At 47.8% G+C, this 21326-nt stretch overlaps 1 protein-coding gene across 3 annotated transcripts in view; it reads left to right on the forward strand.

Annotated features, from left to right (window-relative positions):
* The window catches only part of otud7a (OTU deubiquitinase 7A), a 164449-nt gene extending 143378 nt beyond the window's left edge, over positions 1-21071 (forward strand). For all 3 annotated transcript variants that reach the window (XM_071400459.1, XM_071400460.1, XM_071400461.1), the window contains 3 exons: positions 7451-7565; positions 18696-18780; positions 19037-21071. In XM_071400459.1, coding sequence (XP_071256560.1) covers positions 7451-7565; positions 18696-18780; positions 19037-20926 — 2090 coding nt within the window. In that variant the 3' untranslated portion in view covers positions 20927-21071. The remainder of the gene's footprint in view (positions 1-7450; positions 7566-18695; positions 18781-19036) is intronic.
* The last annotated feature ends 255 nt before the right edge of the window (positions 21072-21326 follow it).

Consider the following 21326-nt stretch of genomic DNA (forward strand, 5'->3'; position numbering starts at 1 on the left):
ACAGAGAGATGTATTATATCTGATAGTACATTGTCTCAATCCGTCGGTGGTGTAAAGTAATTCATCGTGTCTCAGGTTTGAGGCTGATCAAACTGTGGTGCGAGGAACTTTCTGTGAAAGGAAAGACAGAACGGCGTCACACACACACACACACACACACACACACACACACACACACACACACACACAGACACACACACACACACAGACACACACGAGCAAACACACAGAAAGACAGAACAGTCTCACTGAAGACCTGTGGGAGAAACCCTCAAGACCACAGCACAACACAGCTGTACTTTATCAGAGACATGCACACACTACTTACGTAAACACTCCCACACACACAGGATGCAGCATTCCTCTCTACATTCTGAGCCCTGAACGTCAGAAGCTAGCTGACTGTCTGACAGACACTTTTACAGTACAGCCTGTCATCTGTCTCAACAACCTCAGAAAAGAAAATTGTGATAAATTAAAAAAAGTATACCAGTTTCATTTAAGGACCAAAGAATGGACAGCCGTGCCATATAGATTGCAAAATAGTTGGGAAGAGATTTTTTGACGTACCGATTCCATGGCACATGGTATATGAACTGATACGTAAAACGACGCCGGATTCAAAACTTAGAATTTTTATTTTATCATACATAATTCTTGCAACCAATAGAATGTTATTTATATGGGGGATACAACCGTCTCAGCTCTGCAGATTCTGCTGCGAAGAGTCTGAATCATTAGATCATATGTTTTGATATTGTCCATATGGAGCTTGTTTTTGGTCCCAGGTTCAGGGACATTTACATTTACATTTAAGTCATTTAGCAGACGCTCTTATCCAGAGCGACTTACAAGTTGGGACGGCTGAAGAATTGCAACATTTACCTGGAGCTCACTCTGCAGATAGCACTACTGGGTGATCTGAAAAGTCATGGTCAATCGATCAATCGTATAATAATACTTTTAGTAAAAATGTTTATTTTCAATTTACAATCTGTAGAAACTATGCGAACAGAAAGGTTCAGTACTTTTGTGAAACATAAAAAAATATATGACAAATAGAAATCCAATATGGATGGTGTTAAGAGATAGATGGGAGGGGTTGAGGGGAGCTGAAGGACATGGGTAATAGATGGGAGAGGTTGAAGGTAGAGGAAGGACATCAGTAATAGATGGGAGAGGTTGAGGGTAGAGGAAGGACATCAGTAATAGATGGGAGAGGTTGAGGGTAGAGGAAGGACATCAGTAATAGATGGGAGAGGTTGAGGGTAGAGGAAGGACATGGGTAATAGATGGGAGAGGTAGAGGAAGGACATCAGTAATAGATGGGAGAGGTTGAGGGTAGAGGAAGGACATCAGTAATAGATGGGAGAGGTTGGGGGTAGAGGAAGGACATCAGTAATAGATGGGAGAGGTTGAGGGTAGAGGAAGGACATGGGTAATAGATGGGAGAGGTAGAGGAAGGACATCAGTAATAGATGGGAGAGGTTGATGGTAGAGGAAGGACATCAGTAATAGATGGGAGAGGTTGAGGGTAGAGGAAGGATATCAGTAATAGATGGGAGAGGTTGAGGGTAGAGGAAGGACATCAGTAATAGATGGGAGAGGTTGAGGGTAGAGGAGGGACATCAGTAATAGATGGAGGAGGTTGAGGGTAGAGGAAGGACATCAGTAATAGATGGGAGAGGTTGAGGGTAGAGGAAGGACATCAGTAATAGATGGGAGAGGTTGAGGGTAGAGGAAGGACATCAGTAATAGATGGGAGAGATTGAGGGTAGAGGAAGTACATCAGTAATAGATGTGAGAGGTTGAGGGTAGAGGAAGGACATCAGTAATAGATGGGAGAGGTTGAGGGTAGAGGAAGGACATCAGTAATAGATGGGAGAGGTTGAGGGTAGAGGAAGGACATGGGTAATAGATGGGAGAGGTTGAGGGTTGAGGAAGGACATCAGTAATAGATGGGAGAGGTTGAGGCTAGAGGAAGGACATCAGCAATAGATGGGAGAGGTGGAGGGTAGAGGAAGGACATCAGTAATAGATGGGAGAGGTTGAGGAAGGACATCAGTAATAGATGGGAGAGGTTGAGGAAGGACATCAGTAATAGATGGGAGAGGTGGAGGGTAGAGGAAGGACATCAGTAATAGATGGGAGAGGTTGAGGAAGGACATCAGTAATAGATGGGAGAGGTTGAGGAAGGACATCAGTAATAGATGGGAGAGGTTGAGGGTAGAGGAAGGACATCAGCAATAGATGGGAGAGGTTGAGGCTAGAGGAAGGACAGGAGTAAAAACAAACACAATAAAACTATTGTAAAATAGACCTTGTCCATAAAATGTATATAGTATGAATAAGCTGAAAATACAGGCCAAGGACTTGTTGTCCATTAGTTTACTCCAGTTAGGGGAGGGGTGGTAGGGTTGGAGGGAATACAGGACTAGGACTTGTTGTCCATTAGTTTACTCCAGTTAGGGGAGGGGTGGTAGGGTTGGAGGGAATACAGGCCTAGGACTTGTTGTCCACTAGTTTACTCCAGTTAGGGGAGGGGTGGTAGGGTTGGAGGGAATACAGGCCTAGGACTTGTTGTCCATTAGTTTACTCCAGTTAGGGGGGGGAGGGGTGGTAGGGTTGGAGGGAATACAGGCCTAGGACTTGTTGTCCATTAGTTTACTCCAGTTAGGGGAGGGGTGGTAGGGTTGGAGGGAATACAGGCCTAGGACTTGTTGTCCACTAGTTTACTCCAGTTAGGGGAGGGGTGGTAGGGTTGGAGGGAATACAGGCCTAGGACTTGTTGTCCATTAGTTTACTCCAGTTAGGGGAGGGGTGGTAGGGTTGGAGGGAATACAGGCCTAGGACTTGTTGTCCATTAGTTTACTCCAGTTAGGGGAGGGGTGGTAGGGTTGGAGGGAATAAAGGACTAGGACTTGTTGTCCATTAGTTTACTCCAGTTAGGGGGGGGGGGGGGGGGGTAGGGTTGGAGGGAATACAGGCCTAGGACTTGTTGTCCATTAGTTTACTCCAGTTAGGGGAGGGGTGGTAGGGTTGGAGGGAATACAGGCCTAGGACTTGTTGTCCATTAGTTTACTCCAGTTAGGGGAGGGGTGGTAGGGTTGGAGGGAATACAGGCCAAGGACTTGTTGTTCATTAGTTTACTCCAGTTAGGGGAGGGGTGGTAGGGTTGGAGGGAATACAGGCCTAGGACTTGTTGTTCACTAGTTTACTCCAGTTAGGGGAGGGGTGGTAGGGTTGGAGGGAATACAGGACTAGGACTTGTTGTCCATTAGTTTACTCCAGTTAGGGGAGGGGTGGTAGGGTTGGAGGGAATACAGGCCTAGGACTTGTTGTTCACTAGTTTACTCCAGTTAGGGGAGGGGTGGTAGGGTTGGAGGGAATACAGGACTAGGACTTGTTGTTCACTAGTTTACTCCAGTTAGAGGAGGGGTGGTAGGGTTGGAGGGAATACAGGACTAGGACTTGTTGTTCACTAGTTTACTCCAGTTAGGGGAGGGGTGGTAGGGTTGGAGGGAATACATTACATTTACATTTACATTTAAGTCATTTAGCAGACGCTCTTATCCAGAGCGACCTACAAATTGGTGCATTCACCTTATGATATCCAGTGGAACAACCACTTTACAATAGTGCATCTAACTCTTTTAAGGGGGGGGGGGGGGGGGGTTAGAAGGATTACTTTATCCTATCCTAGGTATTCCTTAAAGAGGTGGGGTTTCAGGTGTCTCCGGAAGGTGGTGATTGACTCCGCTGACCTGGCGTCGTGAGGGAGTTTGTTCCACCATTGGGGTGCCAGAGCAGCGAACAGTTTTGACTGGGCTGAGCGGGAACTGTACTTCCTCAGAGGTAGGGAGGCGAGCAGGCCAGAGGTGGATGAACGCAGTGCCCTTGTTTGGGTGTAGGGCCTGATCAGAGCCTGAAGGTACGGAGGTGCCGTTCCCCTCACAGCTCCGTAGGCAAGCACCATGGTCTTGTAGCGGATGCGAGCTTCAACTGGAAGCCAGTGGAGAGAGCGGAGGAGCGGGGTGACGTGAGAGAACTTGGGAAAGTTGAACACCAGACGGGCTGCGGCGTTCTGGATGAGTTGTAGGGGTTTAATGGCACAGGCAGGGAGCCCAGCCAACAGCGAGTTGCAGTAATCCAGACGGGAGATGACAAGTGCCTGGATTAGGACCTGCGCCGCTTCCTGCGTGAGGCAGGGTCGTACTCTGCGAATGTTGTAGAGCATGAACCTACAGGAACGGGTCACCGCCTTGATGTTAGTTGAGAACGACAGGGTGTTGTCCAGGATCACGCCAAGGTTCTTAGCACTCTGGGAGGAGGACACAATGGAGTTGTCAACCGTGATGGCGAGATCATGGAACGGGCAGTCCTTCCCCGGGAGGAAGAGCAGCTCCGTCTTGCCGAGGTTCAGCTTGAGGTGGTGATCCGTCATCCACACTGATATGTCTGCCAGACATGCAGAGATGCGATTCACCACCTGGTTATCAGAGGGGGGAAAGGAGAAGATTAATTGTGTGTCGTCTGCATAGCAATGATAGGAGAGACCATGTGAGGATATGACAGAGCCAAGTGACTTGGTGTATAGCGAGAATAGGAGAGGGCCTAGAACAGAGCCCTGGGGGACACCAGTGGTGAGAGCACGTGGTGCGGAGACAGATTCTCGCCACGCCACCTGGTAGGAGCGACCTGTCAGGTAGGACGCAATCCAAGCGTGGGCCGCGCCGGAGATGCCCAGCTCGGAGAGGGTGGAGAGGAGGATCTGATGGTTCACAGTATCAAAGGCAGCCGATAGGTCTAGAAGGATGAGAGCAGAGGAGAGAGAGTTAGCTTTAGCAGTGCGGAGCGCCTCCGTGACACAGAGAAGAGCAGTCTCAGTTGAATGCGAGAGGTCCCGGGTTTAGGGTTCGAGACCTGCTCCCTGCCTGTTTCATTACACTGGTGTCAGAAGTGGGATCGGACCTCGCATCCACGACAGTGCGTGGGCTTGGCCGGTGAGCGCGTTCCTGTAAGACGTAAAGTCGCAAGCTAGCGCGAGGACGCGCTCTTTGAAAGGAGGGAGTAGTGTAACGACCCTGGGTTTATAAGCGCGGAAATCGACTCTGCCGCTCGAGCATGCTTTTACGGCACAGTCGATAGCGCGCCGGACTTCGGGCTAGGAGGTGGAGGGTTCAAGACCTGCTCCCTACTGTTTCATTACATTGGTGTCAGAAGTGGGATCGGAATACAGGCCTAGGACTTGTTGTCCATTAGTTTACTCCAGTTAGGGGGAGGGGTGGTAGGGTTGGAGGGAATACAGGACTAGGACTTGTTGTCCATTAGTTTACTCCAGTTAGGGGAGGGGTGGTAGGGTTGGAGGGAATACAGGAAATATATATACAGAAATATGTATGTATGTGTATTTATATGTATGTATGTATTTATATGTGTATGTGTGTATGTAAACTCAGCAAAATAAAGAACCGTCCTCTCACTGTCAACTGAGTTTATTTTCATCAAACTTAACATGTGTAAATATTTGTATGAACGTAACAAGATTCAACAACTGAGACATAAACTGAACAAGTTCCACAGACATGTGACTAACAGAAATGGAATAATGTGTCCCTAAACAAAGGGTCAAAATCAAAAGTAACAGTCAGTATCTGGTGTGTATTTATATGTATGTCTGTATGTATGTATGTCTGTATGTCTGTATGTATGTATGTATGTATGTAAAATAATATATGGGGGATTGGAAGTGATGCAGACAATTACATTGATGGAAACTATAATCTATCTGCCGTATTAAAGCTGATCCCCCCCCCCCCCCCACTAACAGAGAAAGAAATGCATCAGACCCTCGTGTTGGAGACTCATCTCTCTCTCTCTCTAGACAGTGTTATTACGATGTGTGTGAACATCCACCCACACAACACACTCCCTGTAATGTCAGGTGCTTCTCAGCAACATCCGTTATTTTACATGTTGGCTGAAGAAGAAAATAAGAAAAAAGAGGCCCTCTTGGCATCAAAAGTGTCAACAGGAAGTCGATACTTATAGAAGGCTAAATGTTTTAGGCAGTGGGGCAACAGAGTTCATCAAACCATGACTTTATGAGCCGGTGTTTACTGTGATTAATGGGTCTGGGGAACTTTCAAACTCCAATTGCCCTCCTGGTCAATAGAGGCTCTGCTTATCCTACCTAGGCTGTTGTGGTTACCTGGCTGTGTGGTTACCTGGCTGTTGTGGTTACCTGGCTGTTGTGGTTATCTGGCTGTTGTGGTTACCTGGCTGTTGTGGTTACCTGGCTGTCGTGGTTACCTGGCTGCGTGGTTACCTGGCTGTTGTGGTGACCTGGCTGTTGTGGTGACCTGGCTGTTGTGGTTACCTGGCTGTGTTTACCTGTCTGTGTACTGTGCGGTTACCTGGCTGTGTACTGTGTGGTTACCTGGCTGTGTACTGTGTGGTTACCTGGCTGTATGGTTACCTGGCTGTGTGGTTATCTGGCTGTGTTTACCTGTCTGTGTACTGTGTGGTTACCTGTCTGTGTACTGTGTGGTTACCTGGCTGTGTACTGTGTGGTTACCTGGCTGTATGGTTACCTGGCTGTGTGGTTATCTGGCTGTGTTTACCTGTCTGTGTACTGTGTGGTTACCTGGCTGTATGGTTACCTGGCTGTGTGGTTACCTGGCTGTGTGGTTACCTGCCTGTGTGGTTACCTGCCTGTGTGGTTACCTGGCTGTGTGGTTATCTGGCTGTGTTTACCTGTCTGTGTACTGTGTGGTTACCTGGCTGTATGGTTACCTGGCTGTGTGGTTACCTGGCTGTGTGGTTACCTGCCTGTGTGGTTACCTGGCTGTGTGGTTACCTGGCTGTATGGTTATCTGGCTGTGTTTACCTGTCTGTGTACTGTGTGGTTACCTGGCTGTATGGTTACCTGGCTGTATGGTTACCTGTCTGTGTACTGTATGGTTACCTGGCTGTGTGTTTGTACCCTTGCTTATCTGATCTGACCATAGTGATGTGTGATCTGATCTGACCATAGTGATGTGTGATCTGATCTGACCATAGTGATGTGTGATGTGATCTGACCATAGTGATGTGTGATCTGATCTGACCATAGTGATGTGTGATCTGATCTGAACTTAGTGATGTGTGATCTGATCTGACCATAGTGATGTGTGATCTGATCTGACCATAGCGATGTGTGATCTGATCTGACCATAGTGATGTGTGATGTGATCTGACCATAGTGATGTGTGATCTGATCTGACCATAGTGATGTGTGATCTGATCTGACCATAGTGATGTGTGATCTGATCTGACCATAGTGATGTATGATCTGATCTGACCATAGTGATGTGTGATCTGATCTGACCATAGTGATGTGTGATCTGATCTGACCATAATGATGTGTGATCTGATCTGACCATAGTGATGTGTGATCTGTGTTTTCCAGCTGTGATCCCGCTGACCGACTCAGAACACAAGCTGCTATCTCTCCACTTCGCTACGGACCCTGGGAAGGACTGGGAGTGGGGCCGGGACGACAGCGACAACATCAAGCTAGCCAGGTGAGTTAGTTACAACCAACGACAAACATCAAGCTAGCCAGGTGAGTTAGTTACAACCAACGACAAACATCAAGCTAGCCAAGTGAGTTAGTTACAACCAACGACAAACATCAAGCTAGCCAAGTGAATTAGTTACAACCAACGACAAACATCAAGCTAGCCAAGTGAGTTAGTTACAACCAACGACAAACATCAAGCTAGCCAAGTGAGTTAGTTACAACCAACGACAAACATCAAGCTAGCCAAGTGAGTTAGTTACAACCAACGACAAACATCAAGCTAGCCAAGTGAGTTAGTTACAACCAACGACAAACATCAAGCTAGCCAGGTGAGTTAGTTACAACCAACGACAAACATCAAGCTAGCCAGGTGAGTTAGTTACAACCAACGACAAACATCAAGCTAGCCAAGTGAATTAGTTACAACCAACGACAACATCAAGCTAGACATAGTAAGGGGTGGGGGAGGGGATAGTAAGGGGGGGAGTAAGAGGAGATAGTAAGGGGGAGGGGATAGTAAGGGGGAGGGGATAGTAAAGGGGAGAGGGGGAGGGGATAGTAAGGGGGAGGGGACAGTTAAGACCTTGCTTCCTCTCTGTGAGAGGACAGTAAATACAGAGGAGAAATGAGAAGACAAAGATAGAAAGGAGGAGAGGAGATCCCCCCTCTAATCATAGAGTCATTATCTCTAGGCTTCATACATCAGTATCTTCTATAACGCTGCTTTACACAGAGGAGCTCAACTCTGATCTGAATGGCATAACCTCATGGAGCAGTGTCTGTCTGTCTGTCTGTCTGTCTGTCTGTCTGTCTGTCTGTCTGTCTGTCTGTCTGTCTGTCTGTCTGTCTGTCTGTCATGGAGCACTGTCTGTCTGTCTGTCTGTCTGTCTGTCTGTCTGTCTGTCTGTCTGTCATGGAGCACTGTCTGTCTGTCTGTCTGTCTGTCTGTCTGTCTGTCTGTCTGTCATGGAGCACTGTCTGTCTGTCTGTCTGTCTGTCTGTCTGTCTGTCTGTCTGTCTGTCTGTCTGTCTGTCTGTCTGTCTGTCATGGAGCAGTGTCTGTCTGTCGTGGAACACTGTCTGTCTGTCTGTCTGTCATGGAGCAGTGTCTGTCTGTCTGTCTGTCTGTCTGTCTGTCTGTCTGTCTGTCACGGAGCAGTGTCTGTCTGTCACGGAGTCTGTCTGTCTGTCTGTCTGTCTGTCTGTCTGTCTGTCTGTCTGTCATGGAGCACTGTCTGTCTGTCTGTCTGTCTGTCATGGAGCACTGTCTGTCTATCTGTCTGTCATTCTGTCTGTCTGTCTGTCTGTCTGTCTGTCTGTCTGTCTGTCTGTCTGTCATGGAGCAATGTCTGTCTGTCGTGGAACACTGTCTGTCTGTCTGTCATGGAGCACTGTCTGTCTGTCTGTCTGTCTGTCTGTCATGGAGCAGTGTCTGTCTGTCGTGGAACACTGTCTGTCTGTCTGTCTGTCTGTCGTGGAACGCTGTCTGTCTGTCATGGAACACTGTCTGTCTGTTAGAATGAGAGAAAGAGACAGGATGCTAGGTTGATGAGATCATGTCTGAGACTTGTGTGATTTGGTGAGTTTAAAAACCACTAATTTGTGAGACTTACATTGAATAATTTCCCACTGGGGAATTTGGGTTCCTTAGAGAAGAAAACTCCCCATTAATTGTGTACATATGTGAAGTCACACAAAGTCTGATATTGAAGGTGTTTGTGAAGTTAGACCCTCTGAAGGTGTTTGTGAAGTTAGACCCTCTGAAGGTGTTTGTGAAGTTACAGACTCTGAAGGTGATTGTGAAGTTACAGACTCTGAAGGTGTTTGTGAAGTTACAGACTCTGAAGGTGATTGTGAAGTTATACACTCTGAAGGTGATTGTGAAGTTAGACCCTCTCAAGATGATTGTGAAGTTAGACCCTCTGAAGGTGATTGTGAAGTTAGACCCTCTGAAGGTGTTTGTGAAGTTAGACCCTCTGAAGGTGATTGTGAAGTTAGACCCTCTCAATGTGATTGTGAAGTTAGAACCTCTGAAGGTGATTGTGAAGTTAGAGACTCTGAAGGTGATTGTGAAGTTACAGACTCTGAAGGTGATTGTGAAGTTAGACCCTCTGAAGGTGTTTGTGAAGTTAGACCCTCTGAAGGTGTTTGTGAAGTTAGACCCTCTGACGGTGTTTGTGAAGTTAGACCCTCTGAAGGTGATTGTGAAGTTAGACCCTCTGAAGGTGTTTGTGAAGTTAGACCCTCTGACGGTGTTTGTGAAGTTAGACCCTCTGAAGGTGATTGTGAAGTTAGACCCTCTGAAGGTGATTGTGAAGTTAGACCCTCTGAAGGTGATTGTGAAGTTAGACCCTCTGAAGGTGTTTGTGAAGTTAGACCCTCTGAAGGTGATTGTGAAGTTAGACCCTCTGAAGGTGATTGTGAAGTTAGACCCTCTGAAGGTGATTGTGAAGTTAGACCCTCTGAAGGTGATTGTGAAGTTAGACCCTCTGAAGGTGATTTAAAAGTTAGACCCTCTGACGGTGTTTGTGAAGTTAGACCCTCTGAAGGTGATTGTGAAGTTAGACCCTCTGAAGGTGATTGTGAAGTTAGACCCTCTGAAGGTGATTGTGAAGTTAGACCCTCTGAAGGTGATTGTGAAGTTAGACCCTCTGAAGGTGATTGTGAAGTTAGACCCTCTGAAGGTGATTGTGAAGTTAGACCCTCTGAAGGTGATTTAAAAGTTAGACCCTCTGACGGTGTTTGTGAAGTTAGACCCTCTGAAGGTGATTGTGAAGTTAGACCCTCTGAAGGTGATTGTGAAGTTAGACCCTCTGAAGGTGATTGTGAAGTTAGACCCTCTGAAGGTGATTGTGAAGTTAGACCCTCTGAAGGTGATTGTGAAGTTAGACCCTCTGAAGGTGATTGTGAAGTTAGACCCTCTGAAGGTGATTGTGAAGTTAGACCCTCTGAAGGTGATTGTGAAGTTAGACCCTCTGAAGGTGATTGTGAAGTTAGACCCTCTGAAGGTGATTGTGAAGTTAGACCCTCTGAAGGTGATTGTGAAGTTAGACCCTCTGAAGGTGATTGTGAAGTTAGACCCTCTGAAGGTGATTTAAAAGTTAGACCCTCTGACGGGGTTTGTGAAGTTAGACCCTCTGAAGGTGATTGTGAAGTTAGACCCTCTGAAGGTGATTGTGAAGTTAGACCCTCTGAAGGTGATTGTGAAGTTAGACCCTCTGAAGGTGATTGTGAAGTTAGACCCTCTGAAGGTGATTGTGAAGTTAGACCCTCTGAAGGTGTTTGTGAAGTTAGACCCTCTGAAGGTGATTGTGAAGTTAGACCCTCTGAAGGTGATTGTGAAGTTAGACCCTCTGAAGGTGATTGTGAAGTCAGACCCTCTGAAGGTGATTGTGAAGTTAGACCCTCTGAAGGTGATTGTGAAGTTAGACCCTCTGAAGGTGATTGTGAAGTTAGACCCTCTGAAGGTGATTGTGAAGTTAGACCCTCTGAAGGTGATTGTGAAGTTAGACCCTCTGAAGGTGATTGTGAAGTCAGACCCTCTGAAGGTGATTGTGAAGTTAGACCCTCTGAAGGTGATTGTGAAGTTAGACCCTCTGAAGGTGTTTGTGAAGTTAGACCCTCTGAAGGTGATTGTGAAGTTAGACCCTCTGAAGGTGATTGTGAAGTCAGACCCTCTGAAGGTGATTGTGAAGTTAGACCCTCTGAAGGTGATTGTGAAGTTAGACCCTCTGAAGGTGATTGTGAAGTTAGAGCCTCTGAAGGTGATTGTGAAGTTAGACCCTCTGAAGGTGATTGTGAAGTTAGACCCTCTGAAGGTGATTGTGAAGTTAGACCCTCTGAAGGTGATTGTGAAGTTAGACCCTCTGAAGGTGATTGTGAAGTTAGACCCTCTGAAGGTGATTGTGAAGTTAGACCCTCTGAAGGTGTTTGTGAAGTTAGACCCTCTGAAGGTGATTGTGAAGTTAGACCCTCTGAAGGTGATTGTGAAGTTAGACCCTCTGAAGGTGATTGTGAAGTTAGACCCTCTGAAGGTGTTTGTGAAGTTAGACCCTCTGAAGGTGATTGTGAAGTTAGACCCTCTGAAGGTGATTGTGAAGTTAGACCCTCTGAAGGTGATTGTGAAGTTAGACCCTCTGAAGGTGATTGTGAAGTTAGACCCTCTGAAGGTGATTGTGAAGTTAGACCCTCTGAAGGTGATTGTGAAGTTAGACCCTCTGAAGGTGATTGTGAAGTTAGACCCTCTGAAGGTGATTGTGAAGTTAGACCCTCTGAAGGTGTTTGTGAAGTTAGACCCTCTGAAGGTGATTGTGAAGTTAGACCCTCTGAAGGTGATTGTGAAGTTAGACCCTCTGAAGGTGATTGTGAAGTTAGACCCTCTGAAGGTGATTGTGAAGTTAGACCCTCTGAAGGTGTTTGTGAAGTTAGACCCTCTGAAGGTGTTTGTGAAGTTAGACCCTCTGACGGTGATTTAAAAGTTAGACCCTCTGAAGGTGATTGTGAAGTTAGACCCTCTGACGGTGATTTAAAAGTTAGACCCTCTGAAGGTGATTGTGAAGTCAGACCCTCTGAAGGTGATTGTGAAGTTAGACCCTCTGAAGGTGATTGTGAAGTTAGACCCTCTGAAGGTGATTGTGAAGTTAGACCCTCTGAAGGTGTTTGTGAAGTTAGACCCTCTGAAGGTGATTGTGAAGTTAGACCCTCTGAAGGTGATTGTGAAGTTAGACCCTCTGAAGGTGATTGTGAAGTTAGACCCTCTGAAGGTGATTGTGAAGTTAGACCCTCTGAAGGTGATTGTGAAGTTAGACCCTCTGAAGGTGATTGTGAAGTTAGACCCTCTGAAGGTGATTGTGAAGTTAGACCCTCTGAAGGTGTTTGTGAAGCTAGAGCCCTCTGAAGGTGTTTGTGAAGTTAGACCCTCTGAAGGTGTTTGTGAAGTTAGACCCTCTGAAGGTGATTGTGAAGTCAGACCCTCTGAAGGTGATTGTGAAGTTAGACCCTCTGAAGGTGATTGTGAAGTTAGACCCTCTGAAGGTGATTGTGAAGTTAGACCCTCTGAAGGTGATTGTGAAGTTAGACCCTCTGAAGGTGATTGTGAAGTTAGACCCTCTGAAGGTGATTGTGAAGTTAGACCCTCTGAAGGTGATTGTGAAGTTAGACCCTCTGAAGGTGATTGTGAAGTCAGACCCTCTGAAGGTGATTGTGAAGTTAGACCCTCTGAAGGTGATTGTGAAGTTAGACCCTCTGAAGGTGATTGTGAAGTTAGACCCTCTGAAGGTGATTGTGAAGTTAGACCCTCTGAAGGTGATTGTGAAGTTAGACCCTCTGAAGGTGATTGTGAAGTTAGACCCTCTGAAGGTGATTGTGAAGTTAGACCCTCTGAAGGTGATTGTGAAGTCAGACCCTCTGAAGGTGATTGTGAAGTTAGACCCTCTGAAGGTGATTGTGAAGTTAGACCCTCTGAAGGTGATTGTGAAGTTAGACCCTCTGAAGGTGATTGTGAAGTTAGACCCTCTGAAGGTGTTTGTGAAGTTAGACCCTCTGAAGGTGTTTGTGAAGTTAGACCCTCTGAAGGTGTTTGTGAAGTTAGACCCTCTGAAGGTGATTGTGAAGTCAGACCCTCTGAAGGTGATTGTGAAGTCAGACCCTCTGAAGGTGATTGTGAAGTTAGACCCTCTGAAGGTGATTGTGAAGTTAGACCCTCTGAAGGTGTTTGTGAAGTTAGACCCTCTGAAGGTGATTGTGAAGTTAGACCCTCTGAAGGTGATTGTGAAGTTAGACCCTCTGAAGGTGATTGTGAAGTTAGACCCTCTGAAGGTGATTGTGAAGTTAGACCCTCTGAAGGTGATTGTGAAGTTAGACCCTCTGAAGGTGATTGTGAAGTTAGACCCTCTGAAGGTGATTGTGAAGTTAGACCCTCTGAAGGTGATTGTGAAGCTAGACCCTCTGAAGGTGATTGTGAAGTTAGACCCTCTGAAGGTGATTGTGAAGTCAGACCCTCTGAAGGTGATTGTGAAGTTAGACCCTCTGAAGGTGATTGTGAAGTCAGACCCTCTGAAGGTGATTGTGAAGTTAGACCCTCTGAAGGTGTTTGTGAAGTTAGACCCTCTGAAGGTGATTGTGAAGTTAGACCCTCTGAAGGTGATTGTGAAGTTAGACCCTCTGAAGGTGATTGTGAAGTTAGACCCTCTGAAGGTGATTGTGAAGTTAGACCCTCTGAAGGTGATTGTGAAGTCAGACCCTCTGAAGGTGATTGTGAAGTTAGACCCTCTGAAGGTGATTGTGAAGTTAGACCCTCTGAAGGTGATTGTGAAGTTAGACCCTCTGAAGGTGATTGTGAAGTTAGACCCTCTGAAGGTGATTGTGAAGTTAGACCCTCTGAAGGTGATTGTGAAGTTAGACCCTCTGAAGGTGATTGTGAAGCTAGACCCTCTGAAGGTGATTGTGAAGTTAGACCCTCTGAAGGTGATTGTGAAGTCAGACCCTCTGAAGGTGATTGTGAAGTTAGACCCTCTGAAGGTGATTGTGAAGTCAGACCCTCTGAAGGTGATTGTGAAGTTAGACCCTCTGAAGGTGTTTGTGAAGTTAGACCCTCTGAAGGTGATTGTGAAGTTAGACCCTCTGAAGGTGATTGTGAAGTTAGACCCTCTGAAGGTGATTGTGAAGTTAGACCCTCTGAAGGTGATTGTGAAGTTAGACCCTCTGAAGGTGATTGTGAAGTCAGACCCTCTGAAGGTGATTGTGAAGTCAGACCCTCTGAAGGTGATTGTGAAGTTAGACCCTCTGAAGGTGATTGTGAAGTTAGACCCTCTGAAGGTGATTGTGAAGTTAGACCCTCTGAAGGTGATTGTGAAGTTAGACCCTCTGAAGGTGATTGTGAAGTTAGACCCTCTGAAGGTGATTGTGAAGTTAGACCCTCTGAAGGTGATTGTGAAGTCAGACCCTCTGAAGGTGATTGTGAAGTTAGACCCTCTGAAGGTGATTGTGAAGTTAGACCCTCTGAAGGTGATTGTGAAGTTAGACCCTCTGAAGGTGATTGTGAAGTTAGACCCTCTGAAGGTGATTGTGAAGTTAGACCCTCTGAAGGTGATTGTGAAGTTAGACCCTCTGAAGGTGATTGTGAAGTTAGACCCTCTGAAGGTGATTGTGAAGTTAGACCCTCTGAAGGTGATTGTGAAGTTAGACCCTCTGAAGGTGATTGTGAAGTTAGACCCTCTGAAGGTGATTGTGAAGTCAGACCCTCTGAAGGTGATTGTGAAGTTAGACCCTCTGAAGGTGTTTGTGAAGTTAGACCCTCTGAAGGTGATTGTGAAGTTAGACCCTCTGAAGGTGATTGTGAAGTTAGACCCTCTGAAGGTGATTGTGAAGTTAGACCCTCTGAAGGTGATTGTGAAGTTAGACCCTCTGAAGGTGATTGTGAAGTTAGACCCTCTGAAGGTGATTGTGAAGTTAGACCCTCTGAAGGTGATTGTGAAGTTAGACCCTCTGAAGGTGATTGTGAAGTTAGACCCTCTGAAGGTGATTGTGAAGTCAGACCCTCTGAAGGTGATTGTGAAGTTAGACCCTCTGAAGGTGATTGTGAAGTCAGACCCTCTGAAGGTGATTGTGAAGTCAGACCCTCTGAAGGTGATTGTGAAGTTAGACCCTCTGAAGGTGATTGTGAAGTCAGACCCTCTGAAGGTGATTGTGAAGTCAGACCCTCTGAAGGTGTTTGTGAAGCTAGACCCTCTGTCTTTTTTGGTATTTACCTTTCCATCTAAAAGACAGTCTTACGATTTTGAAAATAAGTTTCTAGTGGAGTTACAGACACTACAATGGAGCCTTGCCTCGTTTTGTAACTGAGGTCTTTTATGGTCCTTCTCCCTTGGAGCAGCTGGGTTCTCTGGCAGCGGCTCATTTGACAATATATAAATAACTCTGTCCATTTACTTTGTCAAGGAAGCTTCCAGTGTATTCAACTGCAAGACAAAATAGAACGTTTTAGGGCCCCGGTCAATCAGACAAAACAGGAAGTTATAGGGCCCTGGTCGATCAGACAAAACAGGAAGTTTTAGGGCCCTGGTCAATCAGCCAAACAGGAAGTTATAGGGCCCTGGTCAATCAGACTAAACAGGAAGTTATAGGGCCCTGGTCAATCAGACTAAACAATACGTTTTAGGGCCCTGGTCAATCAGAACGTTATATGGCCCTGGTCAATCAAGTCCGCTAACTGTGCTGCAGGGTTATAGGGCCCTGGTCAATCAAGTCAGCTAACTGTGCTGCAGGGTTATAGGGCCCTGGTCAATCAAGTCAGCTAACTGTGCTGCAGGGTTATAGGGCCCTGGTCAATCAAGTCCGCTAACTGTGCAGCAGGGTTATAGGGCCCTGGTCAATCAAGCAAGTCAGCTAACTGTGCTGCAGGGTTATAGGGCCCTGGTCAATCAAGTCAGCTAACTGTGCTGCAGGGTTATAGGGCCCTGGTCAAACAAAGTCAGCTAACTGTGCTGCAGGGTTATAGGGCCCTGGTCAATCAAGTCAGCTAACTGTGCTGCAGGGTTACAGGGCCCTGGTCAATCAAGTCCGCTAACTGTGCTGCAGGGTTATAGGGCCCTGGTCAATCAAGTCCGCTAACTGTGCTGCAGGGTTATAGGGCCCTGGTCAATCAAGTCCGCTAACTGTGCTGCAGGGTTATAGGGCCCTGGTCAATCAAGTCCGCTAACTGTGCTGCGGGGTTATAGGGCCCTGGTCAATCAAGCAAGTCAGCTAACTGTGCTGCAGGGTTATAGGGCCCTGGTCAATCAAGTCAGCTAACTGTGCTGCAGGGTTATAGGGCCCTGGTCAATCAAGTCAGCTAACTGTGCTGCAGGGTTACAGGGCCCTGGTCAATCAAGTCAGCTAACTGTGCTGCAGGGTTATAGGGCCCTGGTCAATCAAGTCAGCTAACTGTGCTGCAGGGTTATAGGGCCCTGGTCAATCAAGTCAGCTAACTGTGCTGCAGGCTTATAGGGCCCTGGTCAATCAAGTCAGCTAACTAAAAATATAATTCCTCTTGAATACAAGAATGAATGTTGGGATTCGTGTTCTCAACTAAACATTGTTCCCAGCACTAAACACAAAGGGCCTTATTTTATTAGCGATGAACTATCCATAGTTTATTATCTATAAAACGTTAACATGTATCACTACATGCTGTAGTGTTCAATCTTAATTCATGGCTAAATAAACCATGCAAGAAAAGAACCGTCCTCTCACTGTCAACTGAGTTTGTTTTTCAGCAAACTTGTGTAAATATTTGTATAAACATAGCAAGATTCAACAACTGAGACATAAACTGAACAAGTTCCACAGACATGTGACTAACAGAAATTGAATAATGTGTCCCTGAACAAAGGGGGGGGGGGGGGGGGGTCAAAATCAGTAGTAACAGTCCGTATCTGGTGTGGCCACCAGCTGCATTAAGTACTGCAGTGCATCTCCTCCACATGGACTGCACCAGATTTGCCAGTTCTTGCTGTGAGATGTTACCCCACTCTTCCACCAAGGCACCTGCAAGTTCCCGGACATTTCTGGGGGGAATGGCCCTAGCCCTCACCCAACGATCCAACAGGTCCCAGACGTGCTCAATGGGATTGAGATCCGGGCTCTTCGCTGGCCATGGCAGAACACTGACATTCCTGTCTTGCAGGAAATCATGCACAGAACAAGCAATATGGCTGGTGACATTGTCATGCTGGAGGGTCATGTCAGGATGATCCTGCAGTAAGGCTACCACATGAGGGAGGAGGATGTCTTCCCTGTAACGCACAGCGTTGAGATTGTCTGCAATGAAAACAAGTTCAGTCCGATGATGCTGTGACACACCGCCCCAGACCATGACGGACCCTCCACCTCCAAATCGATCCCGCTTCAGAGTACAGGCCTCGGTATAACGCTCATTCCTTCGACGATAAATGCGAATCTGACCATCTCCCCTGGTGAGACAAAACCGCGACTCGTCAGTGAAGAGCACTTTTTGTCAGTCCTGTCTGGTCCAGCGACGGTGGGTTTGTGCCCATAGGCGACATTGTTGCCGGTGATATCTGGTGAGGACCTGCCTTATAACAGGCCTACAATCCCTCAGCCCAGCCTCTCTCAGCCTATTGCGGACAGTCTGAGCACTGATGGAGGGATTGTGCGTTCCTGGTGTAACTTGCCAGTTTTTCTTGCCATCCTGTACCTGTCCCGCAGGTGTGATGTTCGGATGTACCGATCCTGTGCAGGTGTTGTTACACGTGGTCTGCCACTGCGAGGACGATCAGCTGTCCGTCCTGTCTACCTGTAGTGCTGTCTTAGGCATCTCAAAGTACAGACATTGCAATTTTATTGCCCTGGCCACATCTGCAGTCCTCATGGCTCCTTGCAGCATGCCTAAGACACGTTCACGCTGATGAGCAGGGATCCTGGGCATCTTTCTTTTGGTGTTTTTCAGAGTCAGTAGAAAGGCCTCTTTAGTGTCCTAAGTTTTCATAATTGTGACCTTAATTGCCTACCGTCTGTAAGCTGTTAGTGTCTTAACAACCTTTCCACAGGTCCATGTTCATTAATTGTTTATGGTTCATTGAACAATCATGGGAAACAGTGTTTACAACCCTTTACAATGAAGATCTGTTAAGTTATTTGGATTTTTAACGAATTATCTTTAAAAGTTAGGGTCCTTAAAAAAGGTTTATTTTGTCTTTGTTGTTGAGTTTATATTTCTTCGAAAGCGTAGCATTTATAATCCAGATTTACTGTTGATATCTAATGTTCATAACCTTTCTCTCCTTCAGTTTAATCCTGTCTCTGGAAGCCAAACTGAACCTGTTGGTTACTAGTCCAACGCTTTAACCACTAGGCTACCTGCTGGTTACTAGTCCAACGCTCTAACCACTAGGCTACCTACTGGTTACTAGTCCAACGCTCTAACCACTAAGCTACCTGCTGGTTACTAGTCCAACGCTCTAACCACTAGGCTACCTGCTGGTTACTAGTCCAACGCTCTAACCACTAGGCTACCTACTGGTTACTAGTCCAACGCTCTAACCACTAGGCTACCTGCTGGTTACTAGTCCAACGCTCTAACCACTAGGCTACCCTGCCGCCCCTAATGTCCGTAACCTTTCTCCCTCCTCAGTTTAATCCTGTCTCTGGAAGCCAAACTGAACCTGCTGCATAACTACATGAACGTAACATGGATCAGGATACCATCTGAGACCAGGGTACCTCTCCTCTTTCTCTTCCACATTGATTGGCTAATGCCAGCAAGTAATTGTTGTAAATGAATTTGATAGGTTGTTCTGCATGCGTGTTGTACTGCCAGCTCCCCAGCACCTTACTGTCTATATACAAAGAATAAAGAAAACTACAATTTGCTGTCAAAGTCTTGAAATTGAGTAGATTAGACAGATCAACATCATTTACTGATTGTGCTTCCTCTCCATCCCTTCTCACCCCTCCCTCCCTCTCTCTCTCCAGGCTCCCCTGGCCCAGCCGGAGTCTCCCACGGCGTCCCACGGGGGCGATGACGCCCAGTCTCTAGCCGACTCCATGGACTCCGACCGCGACTCCGTCTGCAGCAACTCCAACGTCAACAACGGCAAGGTCTCCACCAAGGACAAAGATCCCAAGGAGAAGACGGAGAGGCAGCAACAACGTAAAGACAAGGACAAGAACAGGACGGACTCTGTGGCCAACAAGCTAGGCAGCTTCAGCAAGACCCTGGGTATCAAGCTGAAGAAGAACATGGGAGGTCTGGGAGGGCTGGTCCACGGAAAGATCAACCGCTCCAACTCTGGAGGCAACGGCCGGAACAACGGAGGAGTGGGGGGCGGCAACGGAGGAGGAGGGGGCGGCAATGGAGGAGGGACAGAGAATAACGTAGAGAAGAAGAAGGAGAAAAAGGAGGGGAAAGCACGGAAGGATGGAGGAGGAGGAGAGAAGGAGGGCCAGTCTGCGAGTACGTCGTTCTCCTCGGACAAGACCACCAGCCCGTCTCCCACCGAGCGTCCCCCAGGCGTGCCCTCTCCTCCCGGGGAACGGGACAGGGACAGGGGGGGTCTCCTGGCCAGACTGGTGGGGGATAAGGCCCTGTCGGAGCACTGGAAGTACAGCACAGACGTCAAGCTGAGCCTCAACATACTGAGAGCCGCCATGCAGGGCGAGAGGAAGTTCATCTTCGCTGGCCTTCTCCTCACCTCCCATCGCCACCAGTTCCACGAGGAGATGATCTCCTTCTACCTGACCTCCGCTCAGGAGCGCTTCTCTGCCGAGCAGGAGACTAAGAGGAAGGAAGGAGAGAAGAAACCTGCAGCAAACTCTACAACCACGACTACTACGACCAACGGGTCCTCCAACGCCCTGAAGAAACCAGAGCAGGAGAGCGCCCCTCACCGGGAGAGAGAGAGGGAGAAGGAAAGAGAGAGAGAAAAGGAGAGGGAGAGAGAGAGGGAGAGGGAGAGAGAGAGGGAGAGAGAGAGAGAAAGGGAGAGAGAGAGGGAGAGGGAGCGAGACACCCGCACCCCTCCTCCTCCTCCCTCCTGCCCTCCTCCTCCTACTCCCCTTCCCCAGGACTTCATCTCTTCCCCAGCCAGACACCACCAAAGCCATACCCCTCACATCCCCCCACAGATTGCCCTGAAGATGCAGGGCCGCCACAGCCCCTCGCCCCACTCCTCCCCCAGCAACGGTGCTACCAGGAGACCGGGGTCCGTCCCCCCTGTCCCCGGCCCCGTCCCAACTGCAGTCCCAGTGTCAGCCCACTACAGCCATACCCCTCCCATCCAGAGGTCCAGTATCATCCACCTGAGAGACGTCAACCTCCAGGCCCTCCAGGCACCCAGCTTCCAGCCGGACGACCCCCAGCCCAGCTACAAGCCTCCTCTGGTGGGCACCCTGAAGACCTGTGCCACTTACCCCCAGCAGAACCGCTCTCTGTCCTCCCAGAGCTACTCTCCAGCCCGCATGTCTGGGGTCCGTTTGGGCACCGGGGTCAACCACGCCCACCCGGGGGTCCCAGGCACCACGGAGCCCTACAACATGCCTGGGGAGCACAAGTCCCACACCTATACCAACGGCTTCAACGCCAGTCACATACAGGACTGTCTGGAGTTCGCCGACGTCGACTTGCCCCAGACCTGGGGGAGCAGTAGCGTCACCAGGACGGGTTCGGGGTTCGACAAGGTCAAAGGTCAGATGGGTAGCGCTGGTGGGGGTTGCCTGGTGTACTGTCTGCAGCAGAGGAGATGCAAGAGGGAGAAGTGCTCCTTCTACGGGCGACCAGAGACAGATAACTACTGTTCCTACTGCTTCAAGGAGGATCTGAAACACAAGGAGAGGGAGGCCAAGGTCCTCAGTCGGCCTGGATAGCCCCTGGTACCGCGCCAGCCAGAGGTGCTGCTACTTTAGCCTGGTGTACTATCTATCACACTACAGGTACTGCAAACCCTGCTGCTGACAACGCAACACAACAGAAGACAACAGAACTGTGTCCGTAGAAAAGGAGATAGAACAGGTCTACTCAATAGACTGTCTGTGGACGTTGGGACATCAAGACAGACAGACAGACAGACATGCTCAGAGCCAGGTGATCGCCTGCTCTGTTTAAAACGTTTGATTCCTGTCACTTCTTCTGTCTCAGTGTACAGTACAGTAGGCTACTGTAAAGGACACAACTACTTGATGACAAGCAGGGTAGATCTCTGTCCACTTAACATCTTTGGCCAGCAGGAATTTATAACTTTGTTCGTTTTAAAAAATATATAATTTG

Source organism: Salvelinus alpinus, chromosome 5 (assembly GCF_045679555.1).
Source record: "Salvelinus alpinus chromosome 5, SLU_Salpinus.1, whole genome shotgun sequence".
In the NCBI taxonomy this organism is placed as follows: Eukaryota; Metazoa; Chordata; class Actinopteri; order Salmoniformes; family Salmonidae; genus Salvelinus; species Salvelinus alpinus.